Source organism: Nycticebus coucang, chromosome 18 (genome assembly GCF_027406575.1).
Source record: "Nycticebus coucang isolate mNycCou1 chromosome 18, mNycCou1.pri, whole genome shotgun sequence".
Taxonomy (NCBI): Eukaryota; Metazoa; Chordata; class Mammalia; order Primates; family Lorisidae; genus Nycticebus; species Nycticebus coucang.
Window position 1 is genome coordinate 27,073,693 of NC_069797.1, and position 14,529 is coordinate 27,088,221.

At 38.8% G+C, this 14,529-nt stretch overlaps 1 protein-coding gene across 1 annotated transcript; it reads right to left on the reverse strand.

The window, feature by feature from the left end:
• Positions 1 to 8,923: 8,923 nt before the first annotated feature.
• On the reverse strand, positions 8,924 to 9,873 carry LOC128571269 (olfactory receptor 1D2-like). Its single transcript, XM_053571017.1, is given in 2 exon segments — positions 8,924 to 9,165; positions 9,168 to 9,873. Coding segments are annotated over 2 exon segments (936 nt in total). The 5' UTR covers positions 9,862 to 9,873.
• Between the last annotated feature and the right edge of the window lie 4,656 nt (positions 9,874 to 14,529).

Genomic DNA, 14,529 nt, shown 5'->3' on the forward strand with positions numbered 1-14,529 from the left:
ATAAAATGTATCTTTCAAAATGAAGTCATCATAATAAAAACTTTCACAGATAAACAAAACCATATATAGCAGACCTGTTTTTACAAGAAATACTAAAGGATTTCTTCAGGCTGAAAACAAGTGGTCCACATAGTAATCCAAATCATGTGTTGAAAAACAGAGCAGTAGTAAAGGTAGTTATGTAAACATGAAATATAGTATGTATGCATATTTTCTTCTTAATTGACTTAAAATCAATTGTATAAAATAATATGTATATGATGTAGTGGTGACCCTGTACCAATACAAATATAATATGTGTAATATACACACATACAGAGGGTGCTGAAACATGTGTACACATTTTAAGAAAGGAAAAGACTGTATTAAAATTGTAATACTCAAGTCACATTTGAGATATAAGATAACAAATAATACTCAATATACACTGATAACATTTGCACCTCTGAAGGGAAGGACCCAGTGCTGGCAGAATTCACCGTCTGCTGAATAAATAGTCCTTAGTAGTGCTGAGCCTGAGTTGAGTAAACACAGTAGTAGCCAGGCAGTAGTAGTGAGACTGGGTTATCTTCAGGTGTGACCTGGCAGTCCCAGATGTGGTGGCCATCACTTCTCCCCTAGCTCTAGTAAGCTCAGCATGGAGAGTGAAATTCCTTCTGTTTGGGGAAAGTGATTTCTCCTATATCTTATCCAAATCCCCAAAAATGGTACAGCCAGGAGTCTGCAAGAGTTGCAGTGTTACTGGGCTTGGAATGTCCCCTGGTACTTATGTGGCTGCAAAGACCAAAGACTTAGATGGTAATACTCAGTTCCCTTTGAATATCTGGAAATTATTTTCAAGAAGATGGGTACAAAAAAGCCCAGACTGTGAAGATTAGAATAAATACCTAACTCTTCAATGTCCACACATCAATGAATATCCAAAAGCACCAAGAACATCCAAGAAAACGTGACCTCACCAAATGAACTAATAAGGTGCCAGTGATCAATCCCAGAGTGATGACCTTTCAAACAGAGAATTCAAAATAGCAGTTCTGAGGAAGCTCAGTGAACTTCAAGACAACACAAAGGTAGAATTCAGAGGCCTAAGAGAAATTTAACAAAGAGATTGAAAATTACACCTGTGGTGCATCTTACAAGGGTGAAACTTAGTAAATGTAGAATATAAATGTGTTGACACAATAACTGGGAAAATGCCAGGAAGGCTATATTAACCAGTGTGATGAAAATGTGTCAAACTGTTTATAAAACCAGTGTATGGTGCCCCATGATCACATTAATATACACAGCTATGATTTAATAATAATAATAAAAGAAAATTTAAAAAACAAATGTAAATTCTGGAGCTGAAAAATTCAGCTGACAAACTGAACAATGTATCAGAGGCTTTCAACACCAGAATTGATGAATCAGAAGAAAGAACTAGTGAACTTGAAGATAGAATATATGAAAACACAAAGAAGAGAAAAGAGAAAAAAATAAAAGAGAATGAAGCATACCTATTAGATCTAGAAAATGGCCTCAAAAGGGAAATACTAAGAGTTATTGGCCTTACAGAGGAGGGGAGATAGATAGATAGATAGCCAGCTAGATAGCTATGGGGACAGAAACTTTATTCAAAGAAATAACAGAGAACTTTCCAAACCTAGAGAAAGATATCAACATTCATGTACAAGGGAGTCATAGAAAACCATGCAGATTTAACCCAATTAAGACTACCTCAAGGCATTTAGTCGTCAAGCTCTCAAAGATCAAGAATAATGAAAGTATCTTAAAGGGAGGCAAGAAAAAAGACAATGAAACCTGTAAAGGTGCTCCCATATGTCTGGAAGCAGACTTTCAATGGGAACTTTACAGGCCAGGAGAGAGTGGCATGACATATTCAAAGTACTGATGGAAAAAGGCTTAATCCTAGAATCTTATAGCCTACAAAAATATTCTTCAAATATGAAGGCAAAATAATTTCCCAGACAAAAACTGAGGAACTTTGTTAACAAGAAATCTGCCCAATAAGAAAAATGCAGTTATTGGGTGAACTACCTGGTGTCAGGCAAGTGTGAAGTCTGTTCTGCAAATTTAATCTTGATCATGATTTTAAAGTAGCAGTTGAATAAGCAAAGGTAGGTCCGGGAACTGTGAGCCACCTAGAAGATTATAGGAGTTTCGAGCTGCAGATTTTGGTGGGGCCAGGGTGAGGCAGGTAGGCATTTAGCAAACGAATGAATTTTTTAAAATCTCAATTTATAGAGTTGAATTCTTAGATATCCAGTGTCAGTGGTACACTGACGAGAAATTTCGAGCCAGAAGTTTGGGTCCAAGTCCCACATTAACACATACTGCTTTTTTCCCCCCAGCAAAAAAAAGACCCATTCTGAACTCTTGGTAAGACAAGATGTTAAATGCCTTATGTGTATTCAGATCTTGTATTTAGTCCATACAAAGCACTATTTGCCCCTACTATTCCATTTTATAGATAAGCCATTGAAAATTAGAAAGTTGATAAGTTTTCCACAGTTGTGCAATTCCTAACTAATGGGCTTAGTATCTGGCCCTCTTTGCCGCATCCAAAGTCAATGACCTATCTACTCAGATCTCTTAAATGGGAGTAATAATGTCTACTTTACCAAGGGGCAGGAGAATGAACTGGAGCAGTTCTCCAGCCTTAACCTGATTATAAATGGGAGGGGCCGTAATGGGATGGTAAAGGGAGTCCTGTTCTTAACCATTTCCTCAAACTTCTATCTCCTGCCCACTCCAGCAGGACAATCTATTGTCCACTGTGGACTTGGTTCTCCATCCCTACTCACACAGGAGCAGCTGCAGGCCACCCTGGGTCTGCAGGGAATGGTGCAGGATGTCAAGCTGGTGACTTATTTGTGTCTGGCCACTTGATGCAACTACATGGGAGAGAGAAGATGAAGAAATATATTATTATGATGTTCCCATATGAAGGGACATGGATTGCCCAGGTCAGGAACTAGGGAATAATAGAGAGACAGAAATTTGAGCCAGGCTGTCACCAGAAGACTTAAGTGCTGTTCCAGTGAAAGGGCCTTGGTGGTGGGGTGGGGAGCAGTAAATTCCCTATCAGGAAAAGGATTCAAACAGACTGCATGATGTTGTGGGCTGAGTGATCGGTTCAGATTAAAGATCAAAGTGTTTAGCTGAAGTAGATGTTAATTTAGGTCTCTTTTAACAATAAGCGTTGAAATTAGAGTGATGATGTGCTGGTCCTTTGGCATTTACATGACATTGGGAGTATCCTTAGCATAGACTTTAGGGATGATATGCACAGCTTCTCACCTCTGTTATTTGTTACCCTTATAGCTGTCCTGTGGCTCAACAGCGTGTAAGGGCTCATTTATTTAACACAACATAGTAGTTAGGTGCAGCTTTGATCTGAAGAGATCTGCCAAAGTCACACTGATTTGATTTGATGGCAGAGACAAGCCCATGACCAAGGCTCAGCTTGTCTCTGAGAAAAACAAAGTTAAAATGAGAAAGGGGAACTGATGGGCTCATCCTTGAGACCACTCCAAGACCCCCAAATGACCACAGCATGAAAAAGAGCATCATGGTGACTCCCTGCAGTGACCCCAACCCTGAGCACACTCAGCCACCACCCCTGTTTCTGCCATGGAGAGAAAGGTCTTCTATTTTCCTGCACCCTATCAGAGACTACTTCCACAGTCTGGTCCCTGGAGCACAGGGCCCTTTGGAAAGGACAGCTACCTCATAGGAAGGAAGGTGGGAGGGAGGTTGCAGGGCTTTGGAAAACCAAAGATGCCCAGAGAAATTGATAGATATTTCTGCTTCCCATCCCTAAAAGTAAGCATCGCTCATACTTGTGTGTGTATTGGGATGAAAATAAAAAGCTGATTTTTTTGTCCCTTCCCTTGAAGGGAATTTTTTTGTCCCTTCCCTTGGTTCTGTTCTGAGAACCAAGTCCTTTTTAGCAAACACCTGCTGATTCTGATGCTGCACTTTGGGAAACACTGCTCTGAGTCTGTAAGAAGCAGTGGTTTCTGAACACTCGTGTGGTTAGAAGGCCTCAGAGACACAAACCCTACGTGGTATGGCATGGCAGAGAGGAGAGCGAACATGGGGTGTGTAATAGAAAAATACTGCGCATCCCTTCTCGGCCTCGTGGCTCAGATCAAGTGAAAAACACTACCAAATTGGCATTGAAACACTGGGCTTCAGTGCCTCCTCTGTTGCTCTCCAGCTGTATGACCTTGAGGAGGGCACACAACCTCCTTGAGCCTCCTCCTCACACCCATATGGGCTTTCTTGAAGGTTATGAGTGTCACATTGTGCCCGTGATAACTGCGGAGTGCTAAGGTTTAAATGTTTAAGGTTATATTACCTTAAACCATTCGGGGTTTGATTATGAAGTCTTTCCAGAGTACATGAGTGTGTTTGTCTGAGAGAGAAAATGGAGAAGAGAGAAGGTAAGAAAGATGGAAAAGGGAGAAAGAGAGAGCATGTGCATGCAAGAGAGCATGAGCCCGAGACGTCCAGACCTTACCACTGCTCGGTGTTCTCATAGTTCACGGGTTCTGCCCACTTCACTTTCCTCCATAGGGAATGGAAGTTCAGTCAGGACACAGAAGACTCTAACACACTGTTTCCTGAATAGGACTTGGCACTTCGTCCTGTTGGCTACAGATGGGGAGCAAGGAATTTGTTGCCTGGGTCTTCAGTCTGAGGCTGAGGGGATCTGAGAACTGATGAAGGCAGGACCTGAGCAGGGACCACATCAGGCCTATTTATCAACTTTGGAGAGGCCTTGGGGAGGCAATCCCAAGACAGCTTCTTAAGATGAACATGGATAATTGCTCCAATGTTTATATCTAGAGGCAAGGGTCTTGGGAAGTGAGTCTTTACAAGTACGTCTTTACAAACACACTTGGGAAGTATGTTTACAAAGAGTAAACCGACACCCTGTTGTATATCAATCCTAAAATTTACCTTGGGAGTAAGAGTACGCCAGGGAAATAAAGTTGACTTAACACATAATGCAGCCTGCTATGAGTTGTCAAGGTCTGGGCAATCTCAAGTACTAAGCTTTGATTAGGATGATTCCAGATTTCTAATGACCTAAGTACTAAGTGAAAGCAATTAAAAAAATCATATATGTAAGAACATAATGTTACCTTAGACCTCAAATTAGTTCTCAATAATTTTTTAGGCACAAACCCAAAGATAAGCAGAAACCCAAGGAAAGAAGATTCCAAAAACAAGAACAACAACTAAAAGGCAAGCAGGAACTCCCAGTAATATCATTATCAGATGAAGAATGAAAAAGAGCTGGGTGCAGTGGCTTATGCCTATAATCCTAGCACTTTGTGAGGCTGAAGCAAGAGGGTCATTTGAGATCAGGAGTTCAAGACAGCCTAAGCAAGAGTGAAATGCTGTCTTTACAAAAAATAAAAAAAAATTAACTGGGTATGATGGCACATGCCTGTAGTCCCAGCTACTTGGGAGGCTGAGGCAGGAGGATTGTTTGAGCCCAGGAGTGTGAGGTTGCGGTGAGCTGTGATGACACCACTGCACTCCAGCCCAGGCAACAAGAGTGAGACCCTGTCTCAAAAAACAAACAAACAAACAAATAAACAACAACAACAACAAAAAGAAAAAAGAAGAATGAAAAGGAATGATGCATATGCGATTTGGGGAAATAAAATCTGAAAGTTTTTCTGGAATCTTGCAAGTAGAACAGTCACATAAGCAGCGCTCAGGTGAAAACACATTATTGGCTCTCCAGAAGTCGTTTTATATTCCTTTCTAGTCACTGTGCCTGCAAGGGTAATAATTCTCCTCATTCCAGATAGCATAAATTATTTTATCTAATTTTGCACTTTATTTAAATTGAAGCAGATAGGTTGTTGTCTTTCGTGTCTGCTTCTTTCACTTGACCTTGTGTATGTGAGATACAGGCATACTGTTGTGTGTGGCTTTATATGGTTCATATCCATTGCTGTGTAATGTTCTACTGTGTGAATATACAACTTAATAAATACAATGTATCATTGGTGGACATTAGTAGTTAGCACCTTCTCCTGTTATTGATAGTGCAGCTACACATTTCTCTTGAGAATATATATCTGGATTGGAATTTCAGGATCTTAGGAGAGCCCTATGTGTGATACATAGTGCTAAATAATTTTTCAAAGTACTTGCAACAAATTTCTCTTTCCCCAGCTGTATATAAGGGTTCAGTTGCTCCAAATTTTAACTACATGGTATCCTTCCATCCTTTTCATTTGAATTATTTTGGTGCATGTGTAGTGGTATCTCTTATGATTTTAATTTTCATTTCCATGATGAATAATTCAGCTAAGGACTTTTCCATATGGCTACTCTCTCTCTGTCTCCTACCTCCATAACATCTATCTTTGTGTGTAAAAATATCTAATAAATCTTTTTCTTGTTTTTCTTTATTTTCTTTCTTTTTTAATTTTTAATCATTTGGGATTCGTTGAGGGCACAAAAAATTAGGTTACACTGATTGCATTTGTTAGATAAACTCTCTCTTATAATTATGTCCTGCCCCCAAGAGGTGTACCATACACTGTGACCCCTCATCTCCAACCCTCCTCTCCCCTCTCCCTCATTCCCTACCTCCCCCTTGTATTAGCTCATCTACTGCCTTTATGTCAGAATTGAGAACATTGGATTCTTGCTTCTCTATTCTACCTGATCAAGTCTGTTGCTGAAGCTCTCTATTGATTTTTTTTTTCAATTTAGTCATTGTATTATTCAGCTTTGGAATTACTGTTTGGTTATTTTTTATTGTTCTGTTTGTTGAACTTCACATTTTATTCATAAATTGGTTTCCTGATTTTGTTTTGTTGTTTATCTGTGTTTTCATGTAGCTCATTGAGCATCTTTAAGATGATTATTTGAGGCTTGGCACCCGTAGCATAGTGGTTACGGCACCAGCCACATACACCGGGGCTGGTGGGTTCGAGCCCATCAGGCTAGCTAAATAACAGTGACAACTGCAACATAAAAATAGCCAGGTGTTGTGGCCGGGGCCTGTAGTCCCCGCTGCCTGGGAGGCTGAGGCAAGAGAATCATTTGCACCCGACTTTGAGGTTGCTGTGAGTTGTAACGCCATGGCACTCTACCAAGGGTGACATGGTGAAACCCTGTCTCAAAAGAAAAAAAAAAAAAAAGATGATTATTTGAATTGTATATCAAGGAGTTAGTAATTTCTATTTTTTTAGGAATGGTTATTGGAGATTTATTTTGTTCCTTTGATGTTGTATGTTTCCATGATTCTTTGTGATTCTTGTAGCCTCACATTGGTGCCTACACATTTGAAGAGGCAGTTATCTCTTCTTTACAGACTGGCTTTGGTAGAAAACGTCCTTTACCAGTCAGTCCAGCCAGAGCATTTGAGTGGGCCAGTTGGCAAGATCTGTGGGGAGGCAAGCCTGGTGCTGGGGGATATAGATGGATGGGCCAGCTTCTGGTGACCACTAGTGGGGGTCAGAGGCCAGCTGTTGAACTGTACCCATTGGTTGTTGAGAACTCCCATCCATTTTAAAGTGTTTTTTCCCCTCATTCTTAGCTACTGTCAGGGATTTGGATATTTGACTCCTTTAATGTTCCAGATGAGGTATAAAAGAATTTGTCCACTTGGGTAGTATCCTGAGAGGCTGGGAAGCTGAATGTATGTTTTGTTTTGTTTTTCTTTATGAAGGAACTCAAAGGTTGAGAGCATCTCTTTTTGTACTATGTCTTACTGTTTTGGGTAAAGGGTAATGCAGATAAAGTAACCGTTTTTCCTATGATTTTTCAATACATGGGTTTCTTACTCTCTTAGAGTAGCTAAGAATGAGGAAAAAAAATACTTGAAAATGTATGGGAGTTCTCAACAACCAGTGTATAGAATTCAACAGTGGGCCCCTGATCCCCAGTAGTGGGCCTGTGTGTGATTGCCAGAAGCTGGCCCATCCACCTATTTTGATAGCAGCCACTGGGTGCTATAAACTCTCACTTGGATTCTGGAGCTCTCATGAAGGCATTTTCATCTTTGGATAGTCTTTCTGTTTGAGAATGAAGGATAGAACTTTCCATTCCACCATTTTGCTGATGTCACTCCTTTCACCTCTGTTTTAAACTCTCTTTTATCTGACGTTAATATAGCAATTTTTTCACTTAAATATTTACTATTTTCCATATATGTCTGTTTCTACTTTTACTTTAAATCTATTCTTATGCTTTCCAGTGTGTGTCTCTTTAAAGACACCTATCTGTATTTTATTTTTAAATCAATATGTTGAACATAGTATTTTAACCCATGGGTTAGGGCCATTTACATTTAGCATAGATTTATCTACTTCTCCCTGTAGACTGAACTTGTAGTCAGGTTCATAACCTGGTTTGAGGCCCCTAATAGACATTCAGTCATTATGAATAGAATGGATTAATGAACGATGGTGTGCATATCAAGTTAATTAAACTCTACGTGTCAAAGTTTAGGTCAAGTTTAGGCTTTGCTGATTCACCTATGAAGACTTGCAATCTCTTTCAAACCACTTCAGTCCATTGACTAATCTTCTTATCAGTTGCCATTCACTTTCTGTACATTGGATATTTGCTAGATAAGATGAGAGACACCAGTAGGTTATAATTGGGTATATATGGATAAGGCTGAGAATGTGGTCAGGCACATTAAAGAATTTGATCCTGTATAATTCTCAGATTAGTGTTAGTGTGACTTTATTTATCGTCAAGGCTGGTGATAATCTGGGGGCCACTGGGTTACACACATGTCTTTTTATCACCACAGAAATATACACTCATTCTGAACTTGAACAATGTCCTAATCACTGCTGTGTATCCCATAGGGTATTACCTTGAATGTGGTGAAGGATATTCTAAGTCTTGACTTCAATGCCCCAAATTTCCCTCATGTCAGTGTCTGAAAGGGTTTCCTTAGGAGTCTTCCCAGAGCCCCATGCATGTCCTTGTTCCTCAGGCTGTAGATGAAAGGGTTCATCATGGGGGTCACCACAGCATACATCACTGTGGCTACTGAGTCCTTCATGGAGTAGGTGTGAAGAGGCTTCAGGTATACCATGCAAAGCGTTCCATAGAAGAGGGAGACCACTGCCAAATGGGAGGCACATGTGGAGAAGGCTTTATACTTTTGGAGGCTGAGGGTATTCGAAGGATGGCTCTGACGATCCAGATGTAGGACATGATCATGAATCCAAAGGGAGCAAGAAAGATAATGGAGCCCGTGGCAATCAGCATCGTGTGATTAATCTGTGTGTTGGAACATGCAAGTCGTAGCAGGACATACATCTCACAGAATATGTAGTGGATTTTCCATGACTCACAGAAGGTCACTTTGGTCATGAGGAGTGTGTGGATGAGGCCATAGAGGACAGACAGGACCCAACACAATGTAAGGAGCAAGATACAGAGCTTAGGGCTCATGGCTGTGGTGTAGTGGAGGGGGTGGCAGATGGCCACATAGCGGTCATACGCCATCACAGCCAGGATGAGGTTGTCCAGAGCCACCAAGGAGACCAGGAAGTAGAGCTGCGTCAGACACCCCGCGTAGGAGATGGCCTTGTTCTGGGACTGAAGGTTCACCAGCATCTTAGGGATTGTGTTGGTGACGAAGAAGAGGTCAGTGAAGGAGAGGTTGGCCAGGAAGAAGTACATGGGAGTGTGCAGGTGGGAGTCAGAGCTTATGGCCAGGATGATGAGCACATTTCCCACCACCGTGACCAGGTACATGGACAGGAACATCCAAAACAGGATTTGCTGCTGCTCAGGTCTCTCTGAGATCCCCAGGAGTAGGAACTCTGAGTCCTTGCTCTGGTTGCCTCCATCCATTTGCCCAAATTTCTGCAACCAAAAAAAAAAAAAAATTTTTTTTTCTTACCAAGTGCCCTTAGTTGAATAAAGGACATGAAGATGAGCAATGTCAACAGTTTTCTTAGAATTAAAAATATTTTACACCTAATGTACAAGATGTCCATAAAGTTCATGTGCAATTAAAAACTAGTAGGCTATTAAATTGCACACAAACTTTATGGACACACTGTGTATATGTTTTTATATAAGCAACAAAGTAAAAAACAGAACATGGATAGTCTTATGCCACTTAATCATTTCAGCAACTTCTAATTTGGCATACTCAGTGCTTTAGGACTAATGTCTAAGTGTTATTTTAAATCCTGTCATTTTACAATACTCTTGAAGTGTTTAATGATTATTTTATGATATTATATAGGGTTTCAAATGATATTTAATACAGACATGTGCTTTATAAGAAGTGGGTAAAGTATAATTCAAAAACAAAAGAGGAAGCAAAAATATTTGAAAGGGGTAGGAAAAATTATTTATTGATATGATGGTCTATTAGGAAAAAGTAGGATTATCAATTGAAAGACTATTCAAAATAAAGAAAAATTTCAGAATACTTGAAATCATGACTGAGCTTGGCCCCTTACTACCTTTGGAGCCTCAGTTAGAGTACCAGAGTTCATTAAAACTCAGTTTCTTCATGTGAGAAATGGATCTTGTGGTGGTGGGCAAAATTAAGCAATGAAGTGTTTAATACCTGGTACTGATTAACAGTGAGCACTCAGCAAATATTGCCTATTATTATATGCAGCAAAAATCAGGAGAAATAAGTTGAAAATATAAAAGAATCCCATCCACATTATTAACAAATAAATCATTGCATTGATGTAAACAAGATTCAGGCAACACCTTCAAGTTCTTCAGTGAGGCATAAAGTGAAAATTAAGTAAATGGATAGACATACCCAGATCTGTATAGAAAAGTGAAGTGTTTCAAAGGTACATATTCTCCTGAATTATCCCAAAACTACCTATTTGATGTGAAAAATTACAATAGGGGTTGTAAGAAACAAAAGTAATTTAAATTTCATCTAAGAATAAGCCTGAAAATAGCTAGGAAAATGTTGAAAAAGAGAGTAACAAGATGACACTTGCTCCATCAGATTTCAGGGACTCTAAAACAGCACAGTACTGATGCTGGAATGAACAGGTCAGTAGAACAGGAGAGAAACTTCACAGACGACACAAAAACGTGGGATTTGGTAGATTATTATGATAGCACTAGTCAGTGGCAGGTAAAGTTTGAATTATTCGAGAAATGGCATTGGGATAACTGTGTAATTATTTAAAAGAATATTTAGAGCAGTATTTCATATCTTATTAAACTTAATGTCAAACATACTAAAAATTAAAATAACGAAGAGTACCATTTTTCCTTTGAAAGCTTTCATGTGTCTAGAATAAAATTTTTAAAAATTCATGAAAAGAAAAGGGAGGAAATATATTTACAAATTATATTAAATTTCACTATGTGGGGATAGAGTGCAACTATTCACATTTTAATGTTTTTTAATTTTAAGATGTGAAAAAAGCCAGTCCTGTGAAGTGCTGATCTAAGAGCATCACAGGAAGAGCTGTGTGTGCAGTGGCTCTGAGGTGGGAAAGGTCTTGTATTTAAGGAACTAAATATGGTCAAGTAACTAAAAATGGTTGGAGTAAAGAGGAGAGTGGTAAGATATGGGATTGTGCAGGTGATAGGAGACCAGTTCATGCAAAGCTTTGTTAAGGTTTAAATTTTTATTCTAAGTGCCTTAAAGGATATTTAGCAGGAGAGGGTAAATATATTTAGCAATTCTTCTTCTATTTGTATCTTCTGATAGCATTTTATTTATTTATTTATTTTTTTTTTTTTTTTTTTGAACAGAGTCTCACTCTGTCGCCCTGGGTAGAGTGCTGTGCTGTCATAGCTCACAGTAACCTCAAACACTTGGGCTCAAGTGATTCTCTTGCCTCAGCCTCCCAAGTAGCTGGGACTACAGGTGCCTGCCATAATACCAAGCTAGTTTTTTTGTTTGGTAGCAGTAGGGATCTTGTTCTTACACAAGCTGGTCTTGAACTCCTGAGGTCAAGTGATCCACTTGCCTCAGCCTCTCAGAGTGCTAGGATTAAGGGCATGAGCCACCATGACTGGCCTTCTGATAGTATTTTAATAATTAACTATGGTTGTTTAATTTTTAATTAAATGTTTTCCAAGTTGTCTACATTAGGCAAGCTAATAGTTAATAGCTTGCCTAATATTGAACCACACTTGCATCCCCAGAATAAACCCACTGAAACTTTTTTGTTATTGTTTTATTTAGGCTTTGTAGTCATGTTTATAAATGAGGTTGGTCTATAGGTTTTTGTGTGTTATCCCTATTATCTTTTGGAATGGGTTGACTCATATTGGAGTCATCTTGTATACTCTTATTATCAATTATAACACTGGAATTTGTTGAAATCTCTTCAATAGCTTAAGATATCAATTTTAAAAGAAATTTCATAGAATGTGTTTTCCAAAAAAATAGCCTGCTTGCTGGCTTTCCTTCTTTTCCTTCCTTCCTCCTCTCCCCTCTCCTCCCCTCCTCTTCCCTCTCCTCCCCTCCTCTCTTCTCCTCTCCTCTCCTTTCCTTCTTTCTTTGCTTCCTTCTCTCTCTTTCTTTCTTTCCTACATTTATACAGAGTATTACTTCATCACCCTGAGTAGAGTACCATGGCATCATAGCTCACAGCAACCTCAAACTCTTGGGTTCAAGTGATCTTCTTGTCTCAGTCTCCTGAGAAGCTGGGACAAGAGGTCCCCACCACAACACCCTGCTAGTTTTTCTGTTTTTACTAGAGAGAGGGTCTCATTTTGCTCAGGCTGGTCTTGAACTCCTGAGCTCAGGCAATCCACCCACCTTGGCCTCCCCGAGTGCCAAGATTACAGGAATGCACCACTGCGCCTGGCCTCAAAAAATAGCTTTTACTGCATTGCAATCTACTGATTATAAAAAAACTTCCATTGTGAATAATTCATATAATACAAAAAATGCAAAAAAATGTAAATTGAGAGTCAAAGTCATCACAAAGTCTCCCTGACCAACCTCTGTTGGCATTTTTGTGGTCACACTTTCAGTTTTTTCCATCCAATCATCTTTATTCACACAATGAAGTGATTGGGCAACTTTATCCAAGTCAATATCAACATTTATTACCAATTTCTTACTGTTAGGTAAGCTTATTTTTCTGCCTGCATAATTTTTTCCTTTATTCTTAAAATTTAAAAATTTATCAGGTCTATTCAGTGGTATTTTTCTTCATTGGTTTCTCTAGTTTAGAGAAAACCAATCTAAAAATTATGTCTCTACTAATTATAGGATATTTTTTTTTCATTCCTTTAAAATTTTGTTTACATTTCTTAGAATTAATACTATAACTATAGTGCAGGCGTCCTCAAACTTTTTAAACAGGGGGCCAATTCACTGTCCCTCCGACCGTTGGAGGGCCGGACTATAGTTAAAAAAAAAAAAAAAAAAAAAACTATAAACAAATTCCTATGCATACTGCACATATCTTATTTTGAAGTAAAAAAACAAAATGGGAACAAATACAATCACACTGCCTCATGTGGCCTGCAGGCCGCAGTTTGAGGACCCCTGCTATAGTGGATATACAGAGGGTGCCAAAAATGTATGCACATTTTATGAAAGGAAGAACTTTATTAAAATTAAAATAATACATTTATATACTGATAATACAAGATGAATACAAGTCATCTTGAGCACCTCTTGTATCTGCAGAAGTCGAACATGACTTTAGTACTACAAATTAAATGCAGCGTTTTCCTTTCTTAAAATCTGTATATATTTTTGGTACCTTCAGTATAATTAGCACTTCATTCTGGTGACTATTCCATTTACCCTCCAGAAACTTCTTTGTAAATTACATATTAAAATAGCTATTTGAACAATAGTCTAAAAGAAGAATGTCATTCCAATTAACCAGGTGAATGGTCCCTTTATGCAAAAGGCTTTTTTTTTTTTATGAAAACAGAGAAATCTTAAAAAATTAATGTGTTGTATCAATGGCATGATTGCATCTATGGCATGTATTGCATCTATCAAAGGAGATTGCTCCTCTATCAAGAAATCTTGCTTTTGGGTATGCAGTGAAATCATTAATTTTTAAAATATAATGGAGTTGGCATTTGACTTCTGGCATGACAATGTGAAGAGCTGCACTGACCCACTCTTCAGTCACAAGGGTGAAAATTATAAAAACACAAACAAAAGATTCTTTTGACCCTATGGGCAAATGGCAAATAAATACCTATTAAGTAAATATATGAAAGGTAGGTAAGAATGTGAGAGTCTGTGGTACTATGTGTTAGAACTAGACTGTTTTTCCTCTGACCCCAGCTCAGTGAGGTAGAAATTCTACTCCAGACTACTGCAGCTCTGATCACAGAGCTCCCTCTTCCCCCATAGAAGCAAGGATTTCTTCCCAGGAGGAGAAAGACATATAGACAAAGTCTTGATATACTTGATATAGAAAAAGCTGTTGTTAATCAATACTAAAATTAAATCCCCCCACAGGGAAACAGCCATAGATGTGAGCACGAAATTTACAGAAGAAAAAACACATGAAAAATCATAAAACTTCACTCCTTATCAGC